Genomic DNA, 21,585 nt, shown 5'->3' on the forward strand with positions numbered 1-21,585 from the left:
CAATCGCAGCTAGGTTTTTTTTCTCTCTCCCCTAAACCAATCAAACGCGGGCGTTGGTTTTTGGCCTTTCCCGAGACAGCCAATCAGTGAGCGGCGCTGGGCGGCGGGGGCGGGACTTCATCAAGTTGAGGAAGTGGCGTTGAAGTGAGGTGGGGATGAGAAATCATCATCTAGTTAGCTCGCTGCTGCTAGCTGATGCTGCCGAGGTTTTTATTAGCTAAGTAGCCGGAATCAGTATATTATTATTGTCCTTTTTTAACAGGCGCGGCGATGATGACCCTCTGACACCAAGAATGGACATAAGTTAACAATGACGGGGGAGAAAAAGAAGAAAAAGCGGCTGAACCGCAGCATTCTTCTTGCAAAGAAAATTATAATAAAAGATGGAGGAAGTGTGAGTTAAATATTTATTTATCTTTGTTAACTTAGCATGCCAGCTACACCAGCTACCTGCCGCTGAAGTTAGTCGCCAGCCTTGTTTATTATTTCGTTAATAATAACAGCAGTAGTACGAAGCGGCATTTTGGTGTCTCGTCCCCAGCAGGTTAGTATTAACTGTAAGCTGTTAGCGCCGAGCTAAGTGGCTAACACAGCAGCATCGGCTAACGTTAGCGGCCCGTGTTATGTTGCGTTCGAGACAACTCGGACAACTCGGAATCTCCCGGTTGAAAACTCCGATTTCCGAATTAAAAGCGTTCTTTGGTTCGAGACGCACCACGACCAGAACAACCAATAAAACATAGGGTACCGGGATAGACTTTGCATTCAAAGTGCTTCACGTTATGGCATAAAAACATTACAAAGGGCACAAAACAATTGTAAAAAACGGAACGTTATTTTGGCATTTGAATGCCATGTAATCGATGTTTACCGTTGACGGAGTAGTTCTGCACGGGCGCAGATTGTTGTATGACGTCAGACAACTGATTCTCGAAGAAGTCGGGGTAGATTTCTTTTTTTTCCGACTTGAGGCGGCGTTTGATTGCACTTTTCAAGTAGGAGGGCTGAAAGATCCGAGTTCTCGACATGTCCTGAACGCAGCATTAGCCGGCCGTTTACACGTCAGCTCGGCTAACAGCTAGCAGTGTTTTTCATCACCGTCCGCCCTCCCACAGGAAACCATACACCGAGAATATTAGTTTATTTACACCAAAAAAAGACAGTTAACGTTGACGGCACCTCGTGTTTGCACAAATATTGGTTAGAAAAAAAATATATAGGAGTGACAGTGAAGCACAAACTGATGCTAGGTTAGCATTAGCTCGCTAGCATATGTGGTTAACGGGGTTTATGTTTTTACCCTGTTGCAATCGACAGGAAACGTTTCAGACTAAATCTGTTCCATTAATTTGAGAGAGAGAGAGACCACGACCTGTCCGAGAGAAACGTAACAGATGCTTGGTCGTCGAAAATGTCATTTTAGAAAGAGTACTTTTGAGATATTGTGGTGTGGCAACTGGCAGCTAACATAACTAACACAAACAACGAGGCAGGAAAATAAACAATACTTTTAAAGGCCACATTTTTAATCATGACTAAATGGTATGTGGACATAAATACATATAAAAGACACCAGCGATCCTATAGCTGTATATGCTGAATATATACTGCACAATAGTGGTAATGCAAATTAACACACTTTAGTTAAGTAGCCTAAGTCAAGTGTATATTTATACAAAAGGAGAAGAGAGAGAGAGACAAACCTTCAGATTAATCTCAATTGTACAAGATGTAGTAGAGTAAGTGATGTGTATATAAAAAGGTGAAACATTTAACATTTAAACATTATTTTAGGTTGAGTACAAGCAAATACAAGGTTAAAGATCAACATCCTTGGCAGGTATAAACAGACTGTCACTGCTCAGGCTCTTGTCAGCTGTTTGCTGTAGTGTAGACTGGAACTGCCCTATGTGCTGTCTCTTACGATTATGATGGTGTTGAAGTATGGTTAAACATCAGCCAGAGCCTGACCTTTCCGGTACATTTATTCACCTCACTCTGGTTCATTGACACCTGCAACACGGCTATGATGACACCATCCTGTGATGTGAAACTTCCTGGTTAAGATGACGAGCACGTTATCATTGAATGATCTGCAGTCACTTGGATCATTTAGACGTTGGAAGTGATGATTGTCTCAAATTAGGCTGTTGGCAAGGAGTGAGTATGGTAGGATTGTTATAAATACAGTGAGGCGGCAGTGCTGCTGCTTATGTAATCTGTTGGACAGCCATGCCAAACATGTTGGATATCCATATGAAGGCACACAGAATGATAATCATAATGAGCAGAACAAGAAACTGTTGTTGGTTTTTTTTAACAGTAATAGTCCTGTTACTCTGATGACAGCAGCCTTACTACGGTACATGTTTTATTAATGTGCATTGTCCTGACTTCTAAATAAATAAATTACAAATTACAAAATTACATCTTTCTACACCTGGCATTAATCCAAAGAGGTCCTTCACTCGTATTATTGTGTTTTGCTTTACTATATTACAGCAGCTAGGGCCTGACCACTCAGCCATTAAATATTTCTCTCTCAACAACATCACCCCCTTTGCATCTAATAGGCTCAGACACTCACTAGTTAATAGCAAAATGTGATTTCTAAGTATGTAGATGGGCGTCGTATCAAGAGAGGAAGTTGCAACAGTCATACAGTTTCAGATTGTTCCTCATTGTTTTCATAAAGCGGATGGTGTGACGGTGACCTGACCACCATACACTCGACGTGGAACAAAAAGCTTCAGAGTAGTTCACCCGATCTTTTCCTCAAGCAGCCGTATCCAGTCCTGTAGACAGGCTGGATGCTTTCGTTCCCTCCACCTCAGGGACACGACAGACCGCATGTCCGAGTTAAGGACCGGCTAGTGCCCTGGTGAAGTTAGCCCTGGCCTACTTTACAGTCTCTATAATTCACACCTCGCTGTGTTTCCTGCCAGAGATCCTGCTCAGCAGCATCCGTGCTCTCTCCATCACTCTTTTCTCTCTCCACCTTACACACTTGTATAGATTTTACAATGCCGCAGTGAAGTGACTTCCTCTCTTGGGAGAAGGTTGTTAGGAGAGATAAAAATGGTCTATTTGTGTTTTACTCATTACAGATATAGGTCTGTATTTAGAGTGACCTAGTAAAGTATAGCACAGAATACGCTGCTATTTTACCGATTAGAATAAAGTGTATGATTTCAATGAAGAAAACTTAACCTGTTTTGTGAATATTGAGTAAAATACTTACTTAGGACATAGTACTACTGCATAAATGAATATCTTGGAGTATGAATCGCCTAATCTTGCTTTATATTCTTGTCATTACGCTCTCAGTGCAGTGTTTTTGTAATCAGAGTTAGGCAATATAGCAAATAGTGCAGATGTCACGTAAACAGCTTAATCACGTTGTCTCGTTCACATTAATGTCGTAATTAGACTAAGTATGACAGGATTAATGGCGCCATGGTGCTTGAGTTGCTTTCAAATTACTCTCGTCATGTATGCGGCTTAATCGCTTTTTGTTTTCGTCTCGTTTCGATTTCTCTCCATCACAGACCTCATCTTGTAGAAAGCACACAGATAAGTGTGTTGGAGAAAGAGTTAAGCAAAAATAAGTGGATAAATGTAATGTTTATATGTGGGAGCAGGGATGCGGCTTTCTCGTTCATGTTAGAACGGATGGCAACAGGTAGCATCCAAGTGTAGACGCCGTGTATCCAGCTGCTCTAGCCCAGACATCACATCTCAAATATGCTCAGCAATTCAAATATGTAATTATACGACATCACATGAAATAACATATCATTATCATCCTCATTATAGATTTGTTATATGTGAATAATGTAAATTCCCTAATTAAGACTCCACCGTAATCATGTGTCATGCAGTGATAACTTTATTTATATACAGTAAATACTGAAATAAATGGTTGTAATCATTGGGTTTGTGTGTATTTCCGTCCTTGCAGAGTAAAACATAAGTTTCACATCTTCTTTACACACTCTTACCCAACTGCGGTTTGTCCCACAGGGTCAGGTGATGCACACAACATATCATTAGGGCGAATGCTAAATGGATTGCACTTAAAGCTTTATGTCTTACGTTTATGGGATGTTGTTTTGCTTCATGTCGGCTGAACATCTTTCTGTCTCTGTCTCTTTTCTCCGTCCAGCCTCAGGGAATCGGTGAGCCCAGTGTTTACCATGCCGTGGTGGTCATCTTCCTGGAGTTTTTTGCATGGGGTCTCCTCACCACCCCGATGCTCTCGGTAGGCCCCGGTTACTCTTCTCCACGTCGCTGCCACGCTGTTATGTAAACTGACACAACAGTTTGTAGTATATTCATAACGCCTACACCTCTCTCCTTTCTGAAAACCTTTGCCAAAGAGTGGCATTTCCCATTGACTGAAATCACACAGGGCCCATCAGTGTCTATGAATAATTGAATCCCTAATCAAATGAGCGAGACCCAGGGTGACGCAATTTTGTTTGTGTGTGTTTGTGTGTGTGTTGGCAGATGTTTTGGGCAGGCGTTAATGGACTGAGAAATATGAAAAGGGCATCAAACAGTTGTATTGTGCGTGCACCACTTCTTTTGTTGAAAGGGCTTATGGGAAGGGGGGGGGTCACTGGTTTGTGTTTGCAGGCCACAGCACAGATGCCAGGCAAAACCGCAACGCACGTTTACCTCCACCAGAGTGACGTGGTTGAAGCGTTTTGCTACAGGCAACTCAAACAGCATTGTTTAAAGGATTTTCATTCCAAAATGTGCAAAATGTGACCCGTTTTAAAAGTTGAAACGTTGCCACCAGGAAAAAGACGGATGATTGTTCCCTTAAAACTATTTTTTGAAGTACAATCACGATGACTCATATCAACGCTGTGTTTAATTTTGTACCAGCGGGGATTGTATACTAATAATTTCCCCCCTTTTTATAACATTTGTTTTTCCTTTCTCAGTCCAACTCTGTGTTTATTGAATTCCTGTCCAGTTTCTTTTATCTGTGTAACATTTCTCCTGCAACAAAATTTACTTTACGTAGAAACTGGTATCTCAAACAAATGATAAGCAAACATCTGTGAGCCACATGACGTGAACCAGACAGGCTTATGCAATGCCTACTTTTTCAGCAGTGTCTTGTTTGAAGGGGCGGTTGTGGTTGTGTGTGTGTAACTGTTAAGCATTAATTACTGGGGGTTTGTTGCCCTCGAGATCCCTGGGCGGAGGCAGGATTTGCATTTTGGACTAATCAGAAGGCGCCTGAAAATGAGAGGGACTGCTTCACTGCTCCCAATGAGCACGCTGCTTCATTAGTATCCAGCAGCAACAGTCTTCACTGAGCATTCACAGTCTGTGTGTGTTGGGTAACTGACTCCCAGAGGAACAGAGGGGATTCTCAGCCATGCCATGAGCTTTCCCTCTGCACCCCTCAACAATAACCAGATCCTGTTGTTCAGCGTCGGTCAAGCTGCACATGTCCCAAATTAAACCAAGGCTTCATGTCCACACGCACACGCATGCAAACACGCACACTGGTGTCAGTGACACTTACACACAATATTTGCTGCACACTGACGGTATGGACTTTGAACCAAACATCCAATTGATTTTCAACCATTTGAACACCCCTTGTTCCTCCTGTCATTTCCATGAAGAGAAAGTGACAAACTAACAGAAAACTTCTCTTTTTTAAGAAGAGAAAGAGAGAATAAGAATGGCTCTAATAAATTAGATAGATAGATAGATAGATAGATAGATAGATAGATAGATAGATAGATAGATAGATAGATAGATAGATAGATAGATAGATAGATAGAGGGCTTCAGACTAACATTTTTTACTAGGAGCACAGTGGCCCCTAACCTAAAATTTTAGGAGCAAAAACTGAAAATTTTGGGGCAAAAATCTTGCAACGCAAATTCACATTTCCTTTTCATTCATGATCCTCTTAAACCATGGCCTGCCACCTGTAATGACAGATTCCAGAGATTCTTTGATTGTTAAAAACAAACAAACAAAAAATAAACAGCAAATTTACTGGTTGTACATGTGCATGTACTGTAGATAAAAAATTTACTTGCACCGTCTCAGATTTAAGGGGCAAAATGCTCCCAATTAGAGGCAGTCTGAAGCCCATAGATAGATAGATACTTTATTAATCCCCTAATTATGTATTTCTAATTGGGAGAAAAAAAAAAGTAGAAATTCTTTGCAGCCCTGGAAAAATGAAAGGAAACATGTTCAATAGCTATAACTGCCAAGTGAACCCTCAGTAAATCTCCATCGTAATTATTTTTTGTAATGTAAATCTATGCAAAAACCAGTTTATAAAAAAAAAATCATTGTGCAGTTTAGAAAAAAGTAAGGGATTGTGTAATCTTGGTGACTTGATGTGATTGATAACAAAAGATTTTCATTCAAAACTCAAGCAAACCTTTGTCACAGAAAGTAGATGTAGTAATATGATATTATGCTACAATAAATGATCCGATAAAATCCAGGTTTTGGAGCCAGGACTTATTGTAACAGTCACTGAGTCGGGTCATAAAACTTTCTCGACTCTGTGGCTCCACACGCTCACTATCACTATTTCACCATTATATTAACCAACAGATTAACCACGTGTCCACCCTAAATAAAACAAAGTGAAACAAACAGTGACTGAAAGTACTCAGTCGTCCAGTCTGATGATACCCATGAATGACGCTTGTTGTAACCATGACAACGCCCGGTACAGACTAAAAACCGTCCACTTCACCGGCTTTGAGGAGCGTTCGAGCTCACTTGACCCCTCAGGTGTTAACAGAACGACACAAACTTTGCAGCCTCCCACCGCCCGCCGCACACAGTCACACAGTCACACAGTGTGTCACGGTGTTAAATGTGTTATGGACGAGTTTCTGCCCCTGAACAACGAAACCAGTCGAGGTCGCAGCAACGCACTGACTGGGCTGAAAATATGTTTTAAATATAAACTCAGATTGATGTAGGTGGTGACATCCTGGCACAATTATGACCCAAGAAATAAACAGGACCGTTATGTTAATCTGCAGGGTGGTGCTCCCATTTAACTGTAAAAATATCTGCATTTAAACATTTATAGTTTCTATTTTTCCTATTTATTAAATCTTTGGTTTATTTTCTGAATTTAACCTGTTATCTGTCATTTGTTAAAATGTTGAATTTCTGTTTTATGCATTCCCTGCACTGTGTGTCCTGCCATTTTAAAACATTTTACAGTTTAACAGTGTGGATGAGTGGGTTCATCTGATCTTATCTGTGTTTGCTCTCCAGGTATTACACCAAACATTCCCCCAACACACATTCCTGATGAATGGGCTTATTCATGGTGTCAAGGTAAGAGACAACAGTATAAACCCTACGGGCAAATAGCTTCAATGTTCTGTCCCTCATGATGCCAGTGTAACGGTAACATGGGAATTGAGAGAAGTCACATTTACATATTATGTTATCTAATGAGGGATCAAACAAAATGATTTAACTGCTTTGTTTTTGCACTGTTAAGTTAATGAGAATTTGTTTGCAAATAGTGAAAAAACACTTTGTTTTAGTTTAAATGGGCCGTTTTCTCAATTAATTTAAATATTATCAGTGTTTAGTGTCACAGTGTGAGACATTGCAGCTGTTTCAGGATTTACATCTGCTATCGATTAACAGCCTCCTTCAGCACCGAGAGTTTGTCTTTCTTCTGTTTGCCCATGGAAGATTTGCTGAGCGAGAGTGTTTATGTTGAGAGACGCCCTGCTTGACACTTAGTGTACAAGCTTTTCTGTAACTACAGCAGCCAGGTTCCCCAGCTGGACGCAGAGTAGCGCAGCCGAAGCCCCTTTCAGCGGTCAAGTGCACCTGAGCAGTGGTTATTCAGGAAGGAGAGACCGTCCACAGAAAGCTGCAGAGGACGTCCTGTAATTATTTCTTTGTGATGTCAACGCAACAAACTTCTTAGTCTGTGATGATCGAGAAATCAACAGGAAATTAAACTGGTTTGATAAATATTGCGAGTGAAAGCCAGAAACCATTGATCATGGTTATTATTTGTTTTGTTTATGCAAAAAATACTAATTTGTCATACTAATAAAATGATTAATGACTACAAGGGAAATATAGTGAAGTCTAGTGAGGGTTTGCATTTGCACAAACTAGAGCCATTTTTTTTTAAAGATATTCTGTACAAAACTGCAACTTTCAAAACTGTCCCTGTGAACTTTGGATGTTCCTATTTTCCTGTTGATGAAAAGGAAATTAGAAATTTAGTCGACTGGTCTAAAAGTAGGAAAACAGTCAAAATTGTGAGATTGCCAATGTCAACACTCAGTCAGACTTCATTTGTATGACATTTTTCGTACAAAAACAGTGCAACACAAACAAATGGAGCTGTGTTTACAAGATGTCGTCTGTCCCACTTCCCTCCTTACTTGTGTACGACATCCCAACATTAGCATGGAGAGCGTAGGATTTCCACAGACCAGTGAGCGTTTACTGGTTCAGTCGACGAGTCACTCGCATCTCTAGGGTTGTTGCACTGTAGTAACTTCACTCAGGTTATCCATTTTAAAATCTCAGTAGAACGGATACTTTCCTCCCTCAAACAGCTTTCTTATTATAATCCCTTGTCCTCCTCTCTCTCTCTCTCCGTCCCTCCCAGGGTCTGTTATCATTTCTGAGCGCTCCTCTGATCGGAGCGTTGTCAGACGTATGGGGACGCAAGTCTTTCCTGCTGCTAACAGTCTTCTTCACGTGTGCACCCATTCCACTGATGAAGATCAGCCCATGGTGAGTTACAACAATAAAAGGAACTGTCTCGACACAGTGATGAGTGTAAGTGCATTATGTAGCGCTTAATACAAAAATATATAAAAATACTATTATCTACAACAGATCACCAGTTGTTGAAATGGTCTATGAAAGGTTAAAGAATCAAATAATGGGCTTTATGCACAGCTCCACTACTTCCTGAAATAAGACAGCTCGTTTATTTCCTGTTTTACATAATAGGACCAACTGATTAATCCAGGTGTGCCTGACCATTGTTGTGAGGTCAGACACACCTGGATCAATCAATTGGTCCAATAATGTAAGACAGGAAATAAACGAGCTGGCTTATTTCAGGAAGTAGTGGAGCTGTGCATAAAGCCCATTGATTTTCGTGTATTGATTCAGCCCATGGTGAGTGCAGACATGAAGTTACACTCATCACTGTGTCGAGACAGTTTCTTTTATTGTTGGTGCATTATGTAGCGCTTAATACAAAAATATATAAACATACTGAAATAGTCTATGAAAGGTTAAAGGATCAAATAATTGATTTTCGTGTATTGATTCATGGTTTTCTTCCAGTTTTGTCTCTCTACTTCCTGTCTAATCAAATCAGTTTACTTGCCAACAGTGTTACAAAATAAATCAAGTTATGTTGGTTATTTGACAACTCTGAATTAGAAATGTAATTGTCAGCTATAGTTTAATTTTGTAGTTTTTAAGAAGGTCGTTTGTAGTTGTTTTAGTTTGTGCTGATAAACTCTCTTCTTCTTCTCTCAGGTGGTACTTTGCAGTCATCTCCATGTCTGGCGTCTTCGCCGTCACCTTCTCTGTGATCTTCGCCTACGTGGCCGACATCACGCAGGAGCACGAGCGGAGCACAGCGTATGGTTTGGTAAGCAGATGGTTAACAACATCAGATCATCACAGACAGTTGAACATGTGCAGAGGCTTTTATCTTTCTTTATACATTACCACAATGATTATCAGTGAACATTTTTTTTTTATCTACAAGCAGAAGATCGATCACTCACCTCGGTTCACCCTCTTCTTCCAGGTATCGGCGACGTTCGCAGCCAGCCTGGTCACCAGCCCGGCCATAGGCGCCTACCTGTCCGTTGCCTACGGCGACACCTTGGTGGTGATCCTGGCCACGGCCATCGCCCTGCTCGACATCTGCTTCATCCTCGTGGCCGTGCCCGAGTCGCTGCCGGAGAAGATGAGGCCGGCGTCGTGGGGAGCGCCGATCTCCTGGGAACAGGCGGACCCCTTCGCTGTGAGTAAACACTAGGGCTGGGACGATATGCTTTTCTCCCGATTCGATTCTTCTACGATTTTTTGGATGGCGATTCGATTTAAATTGCGATTCTGCGATATTGCCGATTCTCTCGATTTTTAGTCGCATTTTTAACATTTATCTGCACACAAATACTGTAGGAGCCTATAAATTAACATACTCCATTACAAAGTGAACTTAAACCCTTTTCAAAACCTGTACTCTCTGTATGTAAAAAAAAAAAAGGCGAACAAATGCACATTGCACAATATTTAAAAAAAATCCCCCCCCCTCCCCCCCAAAAAAAATTTTTTGAAAAAAAAAAAATCGATTTAAAAATCGTCAAAAAAGATATCGCGATAATTATGTGAATCTATTTTTTTCTCCCACCCCTAGTAAACACCGTGATCTGTATCGCCCTTTTTTTTTTATCGGCTATGACCCAACGGCATTTTAATTACAGATAACATCTTCTTTATTTTATCAGTTATCTGTGCTCTGGTTTGGCTGCAAACATGTTCAAGGTTGAGCAGCTGAGACAAAGGTTTTTTGTTCACAGTGAAATGAACCTCGCCATCTTCCATTACACACAGAGCACACTTGATGGTGCTGCAAATGATGTGTAATAGCAGGTCGCTGACAGACAAATGTCTGAACACATTACTCTCATCCAGTTATTGGTTCCTGCATAGCAACTCAATGAAACATAACAATATTCCCCGACTTGTAACGGATTGATTTTTAAATTAGAGAGTAATGATGTTGGTTCGGCGCTGACGTACGTGCATGTTGATCTGCTCTCCTTGTTCTCCTTGAGGAGGAAAATTAGATTTACATGAAGAGGTTCAGACAAACACTTAAAGGGATAGTTCAACATTTTGGCAAATTGGCCCATTGCCATAATCCCTATAGTCATAGCAGTAGATTTGTTCACTTTAATTTAATTAATTAATTGAGACAGAGTTGTTTTCGAGGTAAATACATGCAAAACTGCTGACATGCGTTCCTGTCGGGGGCAGTTTTTCATCAAGCAGTCTCTGCATTTGCCTCGAAAACAACTCTGTCTTGTAACGTTCTGTTATTATCTCATAGCGTGGTGAATATGCAGGTCACAACTTGTCCACAAGAGCGTTTTGGAGTTATTGGATTTTGTATTTGATGAGTTTGATGAGGGAAACAAAGAAATCCCATTAGCCTCCGTAGCGTAGCTCTGAGCAGCTTGCGGCTCTGCTCCGCCGTTCTAAAAATAGCTTGCACCGACAAATAAAGGTAACAAACCTACTGCTATGACCATAGGGATTATGGCAATGGGTCAGTTTGCCAAAATGTTGAACTATCCCTTTAAAGAGTTCAGTTTTCAACAGGCTGAGTTAAATTCAAATCTGTAATCCAGAGTCTTTGATATCCAAAGATGGATATGTTGACATAAGAAGAGTATATGCAGATGAACGCTTTCACTTGTGTACTTAACCTCATCATCAGTTTAAAAGTTTAAATATTCACGATTACACCAAGTTATAGCACTGATGAACTGCTGTTCATGTTTTAACTTCCTGCTGTTCTCTCTTCCAGTCTCTGCGTAAAGTGGGCCAGGACTCCACGGTGCTCCTCATCTGCATCACAGTGTTTCTCTCCTACCTCCCCGAGGCCGGCCAGTACTCCAGCTTCTTCCTCTATCTCAGACAGGTAACAAAATATTACTGGAGTGCACACAAACACACGTCATCACACTAACACATGTCTGCTATTATTAAGGGTGTTAGTGGGATGTAATGTGGATAATACCAGCCGTGACTGTGTGTGTGTGTGTGTGTTTGTGTTTGCTCACGCGTACTTAAGAAGGGTGTGGTCTGTCTGATGTGTGTAATGTAGTAACAACTACTGTGTGGTCGTGAGTCAGGACGTCAACATGTTGACAGGGCTGTGACCCCATCGCTGCAGCTTGGAGTGGAGGATATCGACTTTTTAGATGAAGTTGTGGTTTCTTAGAAAAGGACAGAATGATTTTAGGATTAATATGTGACAACATTAACATTTTACTTTTGCCATTTGTGCTGCAAATAAAGGGAGCAGAAATAGCCACTGGAAAGCTGAGGGAATAATCTGAGTACAGCTGGAGGGGGAAATTTGCCGAGCAGACACTTTCACCTACATCGGTTTTAAGATTGGATCAGCAGGTTTTGCTGAGCAGCCTGTTCCCGGTGCTTTATTAAGTAGAGCAAATTCATTAAGTGTCTCAGCAAAATGCAACCACAGGAGAAACGACTGCATTTGAAAACACAAGTACTGTAGCCAGAAAACGGACAGACAGCTTCGTATTCTTGTTTGTATATTTATAGACTGGTAGCATCTGGAAGCAGCTGCAAGCGCTGACATTGATGGACAGGGTGTGATCGCCGCGTTTTGTTTTTTTCCCCTCTAAACTGCTTAAAGTGAGGATTACACCAGCTGCAACAGGTCCTGGAGACGCCCACTGTCGCTGGAAACGCAGCTAGTTTTTATCACTTTGTCTGTATACAGCTCTGGAAAAAATAAAGAGACCACTACTCCAAAATGTTCTTAATAAATCAGCAGCATGTATGGCAGCCATCGATTCCAGTGTCTATTGAACTCCAACACAAGCACACCTCACTCTACTTAGCTGATCACCTGAACCAAATCATATTTAATTATGAGGAAGATTATAAATAAATAAAAACACTGCTGGGATTATTCCACCAATGTTGATTTCTAACTCTTCCTAAGTTTAAAAAGTAGTGTTGTGGTGTTTTAAAATGAATATGAACTTGTTTTCTTTGCATTATACAAGGTCTGAAAACACCAGAATTTGTTGAAATTTGTTATTTTGACCTGTTGCCATTTTCTGCAAATAAATGCTCTAAATGACAATATTTTTATTTCCCATTTGGGAGAAATTTTGTCAGTAGGTTATAGAATGAAACAAAAGTGTTCATTTTACTCCAGAGGAACTGATCATTTTGAAGTGGTCTCTTAATTTTTTTTTCAGAGCTGTATCTGTGGCAGCTCGGTGTTATTATTACTGTTATTATTATTTGTATAGTATTAAAAGCCTCCTCTTGAACTGTTTAGCTGTTTCCTTTGTTCGTATTCATAACCATGTAAATCTATTATTAAAACCATGTGCTCCTTTTCCCTGGGAATAGCTTTAATGTTGGATTTTGGTAAAAAAAAAAAAAAAAAAACATTCTCAAAACGAAGGCTGAGCTCAAAGCCTGTAGTGGTCAGACCTCTGAGTACGGAGCTGTTATGGGTCATGGTGTCGACATGTTGACAGGTGTGGTGCCTCCAGTGAGATGGTCTCCAGTCGGCTTTGTGTAAACAATGTCTGACAAACCGGTCTCGCACACTTACACACAGATCTTATTTTATTCTGCCATCGTGAAGGAGACAAAGCGCCTCTGGAGCGCCGGGCTAACGTTACTCTCCACACCTTCTTGTCCTTTATCAGATCCTTCTCCCCATTCATTGTCATAATTATACACACACCTCTCGCCTGCTGCCCTATTATTGCCGCCTGTAAATAATGGGCAGCGTATTTGACCTAAATACACCAGAGGGGTAAAAAGAGAGAGGCACTTTTTGTTGTTACAAGAATAGTAAACAACAGCGTGTGTTTTACAAAAGGTCACAAACAGAGACCTCCTTCTCCTCTATTGTGTTTCTCTGCTTTCTTAAGAGAATTAAAATGGTAAAAGCCTCTGGTGTCGGGCTACAGTCGTGTCCTAACCTGTGTTATCTCAACCGTCTCGCCCCCAGGTCATACGCTTCTCATCAGAGACGGTTGCTGCCTTCATCGCTGTAGTGGGGATCCTGTCGATACTAGCTCAGGTACTTTGTGATACTGAGCCACCTTCTGTTCATATCTGGCTCCTTTATCTTTTAACTTTTGTTCTTCTTTATCTTGTTTTATTGAGCGTTTTCCTCTTTTGAAGAACCTGCCATTTGTTTATCTAACAACTGACTCATCGGTTTATTTTTAAAATGACAGTGGAAAAAAAAAATGCTCGTCACAATTTCCACAAGTCAAATTTCTCTTTAATAACTGGTGTAACCTGTGTGCTGTGTGTCCTCAGACGGTGGTGTTAGGGATCCTGATGCGTTCAATAGGGAATAAGAACACAATCCTGCTCGGCCTCGGCTTCCAGATCCTCCAGCTGGCGTGGTACGGCTTCGGCTCTCAGCCCTGGTCAGTAACACACACACACACACCTGTATCTGCATCTTTCCTTTTACATTTGAAAGAGTGGCTGATTAATTTACTTCGTCGGACCGATTTCACATGATGAGCCAATAGACGGAAAAATGTCGTTACTCAGCAAATTTAATTCCAAGAAGAGACAGGAAGTTCCTCTTGTGAGTCAGAGCATTTCCTGCAGCTTGGTGTGAAACCGCAGTCCTCGTCTTGATATCTCAAAATCTGTTAGTGGTCTTTCACACATCAGTACACATTCGAAGCATGCGTTACTCAAAAGAGCCTGTTCCTATTTCTCTTCATTATCATTTTTAATCCGAAAGAATCACAAAAAAACCTCAACATGGCTGATGACTGATAATGTTTAAATGCTTTTAACCAGGCACATCTAAGGTTATCTTTTGCTTCTAGTACAAGCAGTTTTTTATTTTTGTTTATTTTCTTATTAAAATAATTTTCAAAGAACCTGAAGCAGAAACAAATCAAATCTAAAGGTGGAGACATGATTTGAATCAATGCAATCTCAATCTACACAGCACTTAATCCTCTGTGATTCTCAGTTTTTTAAAATTTTGTTTTGCAAATTAATTTGATTACGTCACTGTATATCAATGCCCAACAGCTTCCTTGTTGTTTTGTTGTTTGTTGTTGTTGTAATCCCCTGACTAACCACTAGAGGGGAGCACAGCCACAGACAGTCAGGGAGCGGTCGCAGAGAGGTCGAGACACTGTCAGCTGAAAACAAAGACTCCTTAGAGACGTCAGCATAGTGTTGTAACTTGGAAGATTTTGTCAGATTTATAAAGGCTCACATGGTTTAATGTGTGTAGATTTTACTCTGTATGTATGTGCTCATTTGCCTAAAAACCTAAAATACAAATTATAAATAAAGCTGCTTTTACCAAACACCCACCACCTACTGATACCGGTCACATTGTCAGTTTAATTTCAATGAGATCGTAACAGCTTCATCAGTCTCAGTAGTTTTTGTTTTAGTCTGGAGGGCAAAGACAGAGCAGCAATAATATCTATTGATCCTGAAAGAAAACCTCACAACAACCACAAAACATCATCTCATTGCTCCTCTCTGCTTTGCTCAATCCCCCTGAAATTGGGTTAAACAAAGGTCAAGTTGGCAAAGTCAGGAAGTGACTCTTGATTTAAAATTACCCTCAACATTTTGACATTTGCTTAATATTTATTCAGATACTTTATTTTTTAAACTTAAGACTTTGACCGTAATTAGATAAACGACCTTTAACTCATGCATGAATCAATTTTTTTGAAAGGTTAAATAGCATTTTGTCTGTTGTTGTTGGTTGTAGGATGATGTGGGCGGCCGGTGCTGTTGCAGCCATGTCCAGCATCACGTTCCCTGCCATCAGCGCAATTGTGTCCCGTAACGCAGACCCAGACCAACAAGGTGAGTCTCCCAACTGTCTGTTGGTTTATGTCGGTCAGTCTGGGATTATTATACTAGATTGGGCTGAATGACTTAATGATCTGTTATTCTGGACCATTTTATTTTGATATATGATCGACTTTCCAGATTGATCGACTCAATTACATCATTAAAAGTTGCTGTATTTAAATAGATTTAGTTTGATTTCTATAGTTTAGTACCGTACTTTCCGGACTATAGAGCGCAATAAGCCGCACCAGCTAAATGTTTAAAGAAAATACATATATAGGCCGCACTTGAATATACGCCGCAGGTTTTCATGTTGTAACATGAGATATTTACAGTAGGGAATTGTGCAAGTCCGCTCGCTTTTCCGCCATTTTGGTTACGCTCCTCTCACCTATGTGGATTTGTTGACAACGAAGCCGGCGAAAAATCAATTAATGGAGCGACCGGATAACATTACTTAACATATACAATGTTAGGGCATGTGTTTGTGTAGTCTTAACCGTCATAAACAAAAGATTACGGGGTACGGAGCGCGTTTGTGTGCGGTGTGCAGAGACGAGAAAGTTTTTAAAAAAAGTAGCGGCTTATAGTTCGGAAAGTCCGGTAGTAGGAGTGTGTATCTATTTACATCTTTTGCAGCTTCCGTATTTATCTTTAAATCAGAAAATGGACGTCTTATAGATGATTTACACATTCAGATTATGTTTATGTCTGTTTATTTTGACACATGACAGTGATTCTCATTCAGACTGAACATTATTTTATGTGTCACCTATCAGAAACTCTCCTGACGGTGTCTGTGTTTGTGTCTGTGTGGTTGTAGGCGTGGTCCAGGGGATGATCACAGGGATTCGGGGCCTCTGTAACGGACTGGGTCCCGCTCTTTACGGTTTTGTCTTCTACTTGTTCCACGTGGAGCTGAGCGACACCGATGGCTCTGGGAAAGGTGCCAAACCCAACATGGCCAACCCCACTGATGAGGTGAGCAGCACGTAGGGAAAAACTGTCACTGCAGTTATGTGGGACAAAACCTCGGTGTCATCTTCGATTCTGGATTTAAATTCTACAACAGATCGATTCAGTAGTCCGCACAAGCTTCTTCCATCTAAGATCCACTGCAAAACTCAAATCATTTCTGTCAGCCAAAGATTTAGAAACCTTGGTTCACGCTTTAATTTCCTCCCGACTAGACTATTGTAATTCTCCCAATCAGCCCCGTCCTGTTTACAGTTAATCCAAAATGCAGCAGCAAGACTCATTACTGGTACCAGAAAGATCAACCATATCTCTCCTGTATTGGCCACACTTCACTGGTTACCTGTTAAATATAGGATTAATTTTAAGATACTTTCATTTGTTTTTAAAGCACTGCATGGATTAGGCAAGGCAAGGCAGTTTTATTTGCATAGCCTGTTTTTACAAACAGTTTGTCTCAAAGGGCTTTACATGGCATCATAACAACATCCTCTGCCCGTAGACCCTCGCATCGACTGAGGAAAAACTCCATAGAAAACCCTTTTAACAGGGAAAAATCAGAGAAACCTCAGGGTGAGATTAGTACCCGATTATGTCTCGGAACTCCTCGCCCCCTACTCCACCTCTCGTCTGCTCAGATCCACCGACAGGTCACTGGCTGCTGTTCATCCCACCTACAAAACTAAAAACAAGAGGTGACGGGGCCTTTTCAGTTTCTGGTCCGAAACTATGGAAAAGTCTCCCACAAACAATCAGATCTTCACCTTCCATAGACATCTTTAAACTTCAGCTAAAAACGTATCTCTTCTCTTTGGCTTTTAATTCAGTCTCATGAGAACTTCCCATCCCATTATTCCCACTCACTTGTTGTTTTTTGTTGAGACCCTGAGGAGTTTGCTTTTTATTATAAAAGAGTCTCATATTAATGTGGATGAATCTACGTTACCCACTTGTTAATGGATCCATTTTCAATAAATATATCGTTTTGTCTTTATAGTTAATTTGATATTATTATTTAGTGGTCGGCTCGTCCAGCATTTCCTAGTTTCGTTTTCCTGGATCGCTAGTTGTCATCATTTATGGTCGGAACTACGACCGTATCTGAATGTCTTCGAACCTCCGACTTTCATTCTTGATTAATAAAAACATTCTTGGCAAATGTTTTCGCTTTCATCCGTCTTGAGCCGGTCCAAGAATTTCACCGCACAGAGGCTCATGGGAGATGTAGTGTGAAAACACTTCGCTTTCCGAAACTCCTTGTTGTCCCTTTAATGTCTCTTTGTGTCTGTCCTGTCTTTGTTTGAATTAATCTTGTATGTAAAGCACTTTGGCCAACACCTGTTGTTTTTAAATGTGCTCTAGAAATAAAATTGAACACGTTGCACGTATGGTGAATATTTCTTCTTCTCCTCCTCCTCAGAGCGCCATCATCCCAGGTCCTCCCTTCCTGTTCGGAGCGTGCTCGGTGCTGCTGTCCCTGCTGGTCGCCCTGTTTATCCCCGAGCACACGGGGCCCGGCATGAGGCCCGGCGCCTACAAGAAGCACAGCAACGGGGCGCAGAGTCACTCCCACAGCCCGCAGGGCAGCGGGGCGGAGGGCAAGGAGCCTCTGCTGGAGGACAGCAGCGTATAACCTCAGCTAACGGGGGGGGCAGACACCCTCACTCCACCCCAAAAAGAAAAAAACCCCTGCACATGGACAGATAACACACATTTTTACCACACGGACACACTCTGGCACCTCAGGCACACATCAGACTGGCGTGCCGTGACGACGAGGGTCTTGGTGTCTGTGTGTTCGTGTCCACAGCACAAAAGTGGGCAGTCGTTCCTTAGCAGCCCCCTTTTTGTTGTTGTTGTGTTTTTTTTTTAAAGCAGGCTATTGTGAGGACTCTCTAAAGACCCTGTATGAAGAAGAGAGTGTGAGTATTTTTTTCGGGCTGCAGTGGAAAAAGGTGTGTGTGACTTGGCTGCGCTGGACTCTCATCCTTGGTTTCGATAAAGCAGTGACGGAGTGGAGCACACAGCAGTTCTTCTTCTTCTTCTCCCCTCCCTCCTCCTCTTCCTCCTCCTCCTCCTCTTCCTCCTGGTGCATCACAGAACCGCAGTGATTTTGTTTAGAGTGTGAGTCGGGTTATATCTCAAATGTTACTAAATCCCTGTGTGATTCTTCATATTCCTCCGTAGCCAGTGAAGTGGCGGCGACTTTTGTGGGTTGAGCCGCTCGCTCGTCTTGACGGTCTTTTCACTCATTAACTTCTGCTCTGATGCGACCGCAGCTCCGTTAAAGCGTCCAAGAAGAAGGGAACACAGTTTTTCCTCTGTGTGTGTGTGTGTGTGTGCGTGCGCAGCAACTTGTAAAACCTGTGAGAGAGAGAGGGAGAGGAGTCTCTGCAGACCAGTGTCTCGAGTCAGGGTGGGTCAACCAGTTCACATGTGAAAAGCTTCGTAAGACCACACTTGGTTTAAAACGTCACAGAGACAAGTGTGCAACTGAGACCACTTTGTTAGCTGAAACTGTTTTTCAATGTTTACTTGCCATTCTCTAGATCAGTAGTACAGTTTGGGTTGTATATTTTTCTCAGTTCAAACTGAAGGCTAGTTGTGCTTCAAGTTTTTATTCAAGAAACAAATGTTGCCTTGAAGTGACTTAAGATAAATATATATATATATGTTTATATATACATGTATATATATATATAGACATTACGTAACCTGTATGAAGACCGAGGTCTGAGAAGGCTCTGTAATCTTACGCTATCGCTCCCATCGGAGCCATTACACACTTTCTATTCCTTTGTTTTCTCGTCGTTCCTGTCACTTAGTTTCCTGACATTTATCATCAACAGGGTGAAGGCTCACAGAAAAAACATGGTGTTCTTTCTTTTTCTTTTTTTTTTAAAGCCTCTGGACCAGTAGAGAAACTAGAGCGTCGCTATCAGCGCGTCAGTGTCGGCACTGACTGTTAATGAGGAGACTAAATTAATATCATTAGCTCAAACAAAGATATCAGTGATGCTGCTGCAGTGGAAAATTCAAAGGTTACGTTTCAACGGCAGCAGCAGCGGTTAAAAAAAAAAAAAAAAAAACGTTTCATGCAAGCAACCCCTGACGTTTAAGATGCCGAGTACAAGGCACAGCATGTAACTTCAGACAGATGGTATAAATCTCAGATGTGAAGCACCTCATGGAGCTGGCTCGTATCTCACTAACTCACATTGACCAGGCGGCTGCAGGCGTCCACGTGGGGGCGCTGTTTGTCAGAGCAGCTGCAACAACCTGCAACAACCTGCACCACATGTAGACGGAGAGAAGCATCAGCTGTTGTTGCACTCATCAGATGTGACAGCTGCTGATTTATTATTTTTTTTAATTTAGTATAACATATTTTAGTTCTCAAACATGGAATTAACAGTGCTTCCCTCTTAATCGACCAAAATATGGAAATTAGACTCTCTTAAAAATTAAGTAATAATAAAAAAACATTAAAAAAGTAAAAGAACCTTTCTCACAACAGATTAAAAATAACATTTTTTTTGTCCACATTTAATAAGTCGGATTTAACAAGGTTGGTCAGAAAATATGATGCTGTGAACAAAATTAAACAAAATCATAACAAAACTTAAAAGAAAAAACTTTGGGTGTCGGACAGTTGTCAACGTTGCATCGTGTTTTTCTTGTCAGTAGTTGTTGGTCGTCTGTACCTGCAGGTGTGAACTTGACCTGCTGCAGCTTCCCTCGCTGCCAGCAGGTGGCGCTGGTTGAACACGCAGCTGCAGCTCTGTGACTGGTTGGACTCGGCTGCGCCTGGCTTTCTGTTTTGTTTTGTTTAATTTTTTTATTTTGGTGCTTTGCATCAGTGACACTGTGTTTCCTTTTGTTCACATACTGTGTTAACAGCTGGTGAATTATTCCTGTCACAGTTTTGAACAGTTTAATTTATAAATGCCTCAAGTGCATTTAAATAACCAAATTATAACCTGATACGGATTAGTAGCTAACGGTGGGTTTCACGCTGTTTAACATCTTTCTCAAGTGAAATGTGCGTCATGTTTTTGTGCCAAATTTTTTTTGGGGTTGCTTTTTCATACTGTGTGTGTATGCGTGCTTGAGTGATTTGCATTTGTTTTTGTTTTCTCTTGTCTTAATTTCTTTGACTGAGAATTTAAGTTTTAATGCTATTTTTTTTATATACTTTTAAAACATCATCCAGTCATTCTCTTAGGAGTCTTTTTTTTTTTTCCCCAACATTGTGGCTATAGATGGTAAATTATCGAATGCCCACCGTGTTGTTGTTTTTCAGTTTCGGTTTCCATTTTAATAACAAGCATTTCACCGTGGTTGGTTATACATTCAATAAGCTCAGTCACTTGAATGTTCAACAACGCCAAGCTGTACATGTTGACCACACTATTCCCTCAACTCACCCGTCATATTGTTTTTATGATTTCAAGGGGGGGTTGTTACTTAACAGGAAGCTGTATCTATTGATTTAATCTACGAAAAATATCATGCTTTTATTTTTTATTTTTGGTTTTTTTTTTGTCTTTATCTTTATCCTTTATTGGACCAACAGAGTAAATTCAAATCCTGCTTCAATTGGTAAGATTCTGCACCAGCCCCATGTGCACTCGTACAGCTTACACGCAGATGACTGTAATTGTACAAACATCACCTGTACGTACAGTAAATGTATATATTTATTGCTCAAGGAGATGGCCACCTCTTGGTCTGTTTGGTTGTATGGTGCAATTATTATTATATTTCTGAAGACTGACCTGCTAGCCACTCCTGTTTTTAGTATGTGGTTTGTGGCCTGAACCCCCTTCTCTGTGTGCCTAAATTTAGCCAAGAAACGAGTATGGCAACATAAGTAAATGGTGGTTATTATGTAAATATGGGAAACTAATGACAAACTATTTATTAAAGGTTTATTGTACA

At 40.9% G+C, this 21,585-nt stretch overlaps 1 protein-coding gene across 1 annotated transcript; it reads left to right on the forward strand.

Annotated features, from left to right (window-relative positions):
- Positions 1-124: 124 nt before the first annotated feature.
- mfsd14a2 (major facilitator superfamily domain containing 14A2) lies at positions 125-21,585 on the forward strand. The gene is made up of 12 exons (XM_083991789.1): positions 125-394; positions 4,166-4,261; positions 7,288-7,350; positions 8,660-8,787; positions 9,550-9,664; positions 9,827-10,045; positions 11,618-11,731; positions 13,823-13,894; positions 14,140-14,252; positions 15,584-15,681; positions 16,493-16,650; positions 18,065-21,585. Exons 1-12 carry the CDS (start codon positions 311-313, stop codon positions 18,275-18,277), a joined length of 1,473 nt encoding a protein of 490 aa, XP_083847915.1. The 5' UTR covers positions 125-310; the 3' UTR covers positions 18,278-21,585.

Source organism: Trachurus trachurus (genome assembly GCF_905171665.1).
Source record: "Trachurus trachurus genome assembly, chromosome: 17".
NCBI classification, from domain to species: Eukaryota; Metazoa; Chordata; class Actinopteri; order Carangiformes; family Carangidae; genus Trachurus; species Trachurus trachurus.

Excerpts from the sequence above, each read along its gene's own strand:
- mfsd14a2 (XM_083991789.1), top strand. The coding sequence starts at position 311 with ATGACGGGGGAGAAAAAGAAGAAAAAGCGGCTGAACCGCAGCATTCTT. Across the intron at positions 4,262-7,287 it reads TCACCACCCCGATGCTCTCG|GTATTACACCAAACATTCCC; the intron begins GTAGGCCCCGGT and ends TTTGCTCTCCAG. Across the intron at positions 13,895-14,139 it reads TCCTGTCGATACTAGCTCAG|ACGGTGGTGTTAGGGATCCT; the intron begins GTACTTTGTGAT and ends GTGTGTCCTCAG.